Source organism: Oncorhynchus clarkii, chromosome 3 (genome assembly GCF_045791955.1).
Source record: "Oncorhynchus clarkii lewisi isolate Uvic-CL-2024 chromosome 3, UVic_Ocla_1.0, whole genome shotgun sequence".
Classification (NCBI taxonomy): domain Eukaryota; kingdom Metazoa; phylum Chordata; class Actinopteri; order Salmoniformes; family Salmonidae; genus Oncorhynchus; species Oncorhynchus clarkii.
This window is the reverse complement of record NC_092149.1, coordinates 11544253-11550052: the sequence shown is the minus strand read 5'-3', so window position 1 is coordinate 11550052 and position 5800 is coordinate 11544253. Positions and strand designations below refer to the sequence as shown.

At 42.1% G+C, this 5800-nt stretch overlaps 1 protein-coding gene across 2 annotated transcripts in view; it reads right to left on the bottom strand.

Moving 5' to 3' along the window:
* Positions 1-3268: 3268 nt before the first annotated feature.
* Positions 3269-5800, bottom strand: part of LOC139387968 (nuclear receptor ROR-gamma-like) — a 28622-nt gene continuing 26090 nt past the window's right edge. For both annotated transcript variants that reach the window (XM_071134411.1, XM_071134421.1), the window contains one exon: positions 3269-4471. In XM_071134411.1, coding sequence (XP_070990512.1) covers positions 4313-4471 — 159 coding nt within the window. In that variant the 3' untranslated portion in view covers positions 3269-4312. The remainder of the gene's footprint in view (positions 4472-5800) is intronic.

Genomic DNA, 5800 nt, shown 5'->3' with positions numbered 1-5800 from the left:
GAGAGCTGTGAGAGAGCATAAATACATGTATGGTTGTTCTGTGATTGGAGGGAAAAGAGGGAGGTATTTCCCCACCATTAGTCAGCAGTGCTATGTATTCATGGATGGAAGCCAGTCTTGCCCCCCAAAATTGGCCAATAAAAAAATAAATAATTGTCCTTCATTTCGCAAGAGGTTGAATGTATCCTCACACTATGGAAAGCAACTGATTGTGCAAAACAGCGCCTCTCTGTATGTGTAATATCGAATGCAAGGGAAGCTAGCAAGCATTTGGTCTCCCTTGATAAAACAAAAAAAATAAAATAATAGCCAATCAGTGTTGAACTAAACCTAGTGAGCTCAACTGTGAATGGTCCTGGCACACCCAAAAAAGTGTCAAGGAAGCCAGTTTGGATTTGGCTGCAGTCCAATCACATCACATCATGTCACATCCAGAAACAATTTGAATCTTGTTGTCCTCCAGTGACTAGCTAGCTAAAATTGTCCTACATTAGCCATGGATGAAGATAGAGTTTTGGGCTTGTGGTTTTACTTAATTCTCCATACTGGCCAATGATTATGACAGCGATTCTGATCCAACCATAAAATGTATAGTGTCTCTTGCCTGAGAGGATGGAAGTTCAATACGTAGCCAGATGTAGAAGGCTAATGTTAACCAGCTGGCTCATCGTTTCCCATGAGAGCAAGTTAGGCTAGCGAGCAAGCATTTTTGCCAGGTAGCCTAGGACAACAACAACTAAAAGCGTGTACTGTATGACAGAGTCATAGAACATTTCGTCCACATGAAAGAGAGCAGGCGTTGCTAGAAATGTGACTTATAGATCTGTTATTCTCATTGGACAGTGCAGTTAGATTAACAAGAATTTAAGCCTTCTGCCAATGTCAGATATGTCTCGCATTAGCCTACGTTAGCTAAACCGGTTCATACACATATACAGTGGGGCAAAAAAGTATTTAGTCAGCCACCAATTGTGCAAATTCTCCCACTTAAAAAGATGAGAGAGGCCTGTAATTTTCATCATAGGTACACTTCAACTATGACAGACAAAATGAGAAAAGAAATCCAGAAAATCACATTGTAGGATTTTTATGAATTTATTTGCTAATTATGGTGGAAAATAAGTATTTGGTCAATAACAAAAGTTCATCTCAATACTTTGTTATATACCCTTTATTGGCAATGACAGTCTCCACAAGGTTTTCACACACTGTTGCTGGTATTTTGGCCGATTCCTCCATGCAGATCTCCTCTAGAGCAGTGATGTTTTGGGGCTGTTGCTGGGCAACACGGACTTTCAACTCCCTCCAAAGATTTTCTATGGGGTTGAGATCCGGAGACTGGCTAGGCCACTCCAGGACCTTGAAATGCTTCTTACGAAGCCACTCCTTCGTTGCCCGGGCGGTGTGTTTGGGATCATTGTCATGCTGAAAGACCCAGCCACGTTTCATCTTCAATGCCCTTGCTGATGGAAGGAGGTTTTCACTCAAAATCTCACGATACATGGCCCCATTCATTCTTTCCTTTACACGGATCAGTCGTCTTGGACCCTCTTTCAGAAAAACAGCCCCAAAGCATGATTTTTCCACCCCCATGCTTCACAGTAGGTATGGTGTTCTTTGGATGCAACTCAGCATTCTTTGTCCTCCAAACACGACGAGTTGAGTTTTTACCAAAAATGTCTATTTTGGTTTCATCTGACCATATGACATTCTCCCAATCTTCTTCTGGATCATCCAAATGCTCTCTAGCAAACTTCAGACGGGCCTGGACATGTACTGGCTTAAGCAGGGGGACACGTCTGGCACTGCAGGATTTGAGTCCCTGGCGGCGTAGTGTGTTACTGATGGTAGGCTTTGTTACTTTGGTCCCAGCTCTCTTCAGGTCATTCACTAGGTCCCCCCGTGTGGTTCTGGGATTTTTGCTCACTGTTCTTGTGATCATTTTGACCCCACGGGGTGAGATCTTGCGTGGAGCCCCAGATCGAGGGAGATTATCAGTGGTCTTGTATGTCTTCCATTTCCTAATAATTGCTCCCACAGTTGATTTCTTCAAACCGAGCTGTTTACCTATTGCAGATTCAGTCTTCCCAGCCTTGTTTCTGGTGTCCTTTGACAGCTCTTTGGTCTTGGCCATAGTGGAGTTTGGAGTGTGACTGTTTGAGGTTGTGGACAGGTGTCTTTTATACAGGTAACGAGTGGAGGACAGAGGAGCCTCTTAAATAAGAAGTTACAGGTCTGTGAGAGCCAGAAATCCTGCTTGTTTGTTGGTGACCAAATACTTATTTTCCACCATAATTTGCAAATAAATTCATTGAAAATCCTACAATGTGCTTTTCTGGATTTCTTTATCTAATTTTGTCTGTCATGGTTGAAGTGTACCTATGATGAAAATTACAGGCCTCTCTCATCTTTTTAAGTGGGAGAACTTGCACAATTGGTGGCTGACTAAATACTTTTTTGCCCCACTGTACATATGAGATGAGTCATGTAGGGTATGTAAACATTATATTATATTATACTAGACCACGATACTGCCAGTCTGCAGCTGCACGTGTAAAGTGCTTCAAACTCTGACTAAAGACACAAGGTGGGAAGGAGAAAATCGCATCTCAGACAGTCATTGCTGCATCTGAAAATCTGCTCTGAAAACAGCCCATACAAGCCAGGACAACTAAGAAGAAGGACATTTTGACCTCTGGTGGACAACCAGAGTCTTACACCAATCAACATCTTCCCTGTAGAAGGATTGATTGGTTTCAACAGAGATAGACGACGAACAAAGGCATCCACATAAATACATTCATTACTTATTTTCCCAAAACGGGCAGTTTTAGACAGAACAAAAGTCTTCCCATACACACAACGAAGCTCAGCTGAGTGTCAGCCACTGCCACTCTCACACACAGTTAAGAAGTGGTGTCCTGTACCCACATCCAGTTAGGCTACTTTCAGCTACAAGGTACCGAAGGTGAAGTCATACAAGAAAAACAGACATCCGCACACTGCTGATACACACAGATGTCGATAGAACACACTCAGCTCATTGGATAGTCTATGAATCAAACACACACACCGTTGAGGACGGCTCAAAGCAGGAATGTCTGTGTGTGTTTTATCATAGATGTGTCGTTAAAACATGTCAATTCTACCAGTGTGCAGCTGCATGCACTGAGCTCTCTCCCGCTATGTTTCCTCTTTCCCTTCCTGGCATGCAATTAAACATCCTATTTTGTACATTGGGAAAACAGACAATACAGGACACCAGTCATTTTTTAAATCATATCAGCAGTTTATTGGAAGCCTTTTCAATGGGAATCACCATGGTAACGCTTAGAAGACAAACTAACAGAGAGCATGTTAAAGCAACAAATCTGACACGTTTACAATAACAGTCATGCCCAAAGTTAGTCATTCAAATGCCTACCTACATACTGTAGGCCTACAGCAATATTACCCATCATCCAAGTTTATGTTCTGGATTATTCATGTTTACATTTCTGCCTGTCTAGGATTTCTGACTCTGTTTTAATGCAACACACAGACTCTTTTAAAGCTTGATAGAGACAGATAGGATTGTTGGTCAAATTCGATCCACACACAGTTCTTTGAGAAGACTAGCTATATACTTGACTGTGTGTTTGGCTCCTGAAGCATGGGGCCCATGGGCTATAGCTCAGGTACTCAGTCTGATGGGTTAGCCAACTCTGTAAAGTCACACATTTAAAAGCAACTCAGAAAACACCTATTAGATTTCATAGAGATCATCTAAATATGGTCATTTATACCAGCTAGCAACTGGTCTGGATACAGTCACAACAGCCGCCCTGAGTCAAAATAAAATCATCTCAAGGACGAAATAACACTCTCAAAAAGGAAAAACAAAACAACAATCTATAAAACATTTTTTTGCATGAAAAATCGCTTCAATGTCCAATCACTAATTGGCTACTGAAATTACCATCAAATCAAATCATTGCTCTCTGAAATGACAAAAATATATTTATTCAACAAGTGAAGCATTCAAAGTCATTTCCTCTCATGTTATCAATGCATTCTCATGTGTCTGTGTCTCTGTGTGTCTACGTTTGTGTGTCTGTGTCTCTGTGTATGTGTCTCTGAGTGTCTGTGTGTCTCTAAGTGTCTGTGTGTGTCTGTGTCTCTGTGTAAGTGCTTGTGTCTCTGAGTGTCTGTGTCTCTGAGTGTCTGTGTCTCTGAGTGTTTGTGTGTCTGTGTGTGCGTGTCTGTCTACTTCTGTATGCATGTTTCTTTGTCTAATTATCTGTCAACATGTACGGTGCAGTTCAGAGGGAGTTCAGAGGGAGTCCACAGAAGGCAGGTCAGAGGTGAACAGCTCCTTGTATAGAGGAGGGAAGACAGAGTGGACGGTGAGCGGGTAGCGCTGGCTGAACCAGTGCAGCTTCTCCACATGAAGACTGCACAGAGACCGCAACACTGACACCTTCTGGTAGAGCTGGGGACATCACACACACAGCTTGTCAATGACAGTTCTACACACTGTCCAGTGATGTCATAGAGGGTAAACACCAGTGGTGGAAAAAGTACTCAAATGTCATACTTCAGTAAAAGTAAAGATACCTTAACAGAAAATGACTCACATAAAAGTTAAAGTCACCCAGTAAAATACTACTTGAGTAAAAGTCCAAAAGTATTTGATTAAAAATATACCCAAGTATCAAAAGTAAATGGAATTGCTCAAATGTTCTTAAGTATCAAAAATAAAAGAAGAAACCATTTCAATGTCCTTATATTAAGCAAACCAGATGGCAACATAAAAAAAAACATTTACAGCTAGCCAGGGGCACACTCCAACACTCAGACATCATGTACAGCTAGCCAGGGGCACACTCCAACACTCAGACATCATTTACAGCTAGCCAGGGGCACACTCCAACACTCAGACATGATTTACAGCTAGCCAGGGGCACACTCCAACACTCAGACATAATTTACAGCTAGCCAGGGGCACACTCCAACACTCAGACATGATTTACAGCTAGCCAGGGGCACACTCCAACACTCAGACATAATTTACAGCTAGCCAGGGGCACACTCCAACACTCAGACATGATTTACAGCTAGCCAGGGGCACACTCCAACACTCAGACATCATTTACAGCTAGCCAGGGGCACACTCCAACACTCAGACATAATTTACAGCTAGCCAGGGGCACACTCCAACACTCAGACATAATTTACAGCTAGCAAGGGGCACACTCCAACACTCAGACATCATTTACAGCTAGCCAGGGGCACACTCCAACACTCAGACATAATTTACAGCTAGCAAGGGGCACACTCCAACACTCAGACATCATTTACAGCTAGCCAGGGACACACTCCAACACTCAGACATCATTTACAGCTAGCAAGGGGCACACTCCAACACTCAGACATCATTTACAGCTAGCCAGGGGCACACTCCAACACTCAGACATAATTTACAGATAACCAGGGGCACACTCCAACACTCAGACATCATTTACAAATGTAGCATTTGTGTTTAGGGAGCCCGCCAGATCAGTGGCAGTATGGATGACCAGGGATGTTCTCTTGATAAGTGTGTGAATTGGAACATTTTCCTGTCAAAATGTAACGAGTACTTTTGGGTGTCAGGGAAAATGTATGGAGTAAAAAGTACATTATTTTCTTTAGGAATGTAGTGAAGTAAAAGTAAAAGTTGACAAAAATAGAAATAGTAAAGTAAAGTACAGATACCCCAAAAAAACTACTTAAGTTGTACTTTAAAGTATTTTTACTTAAGTACTTTACACCACTGGTA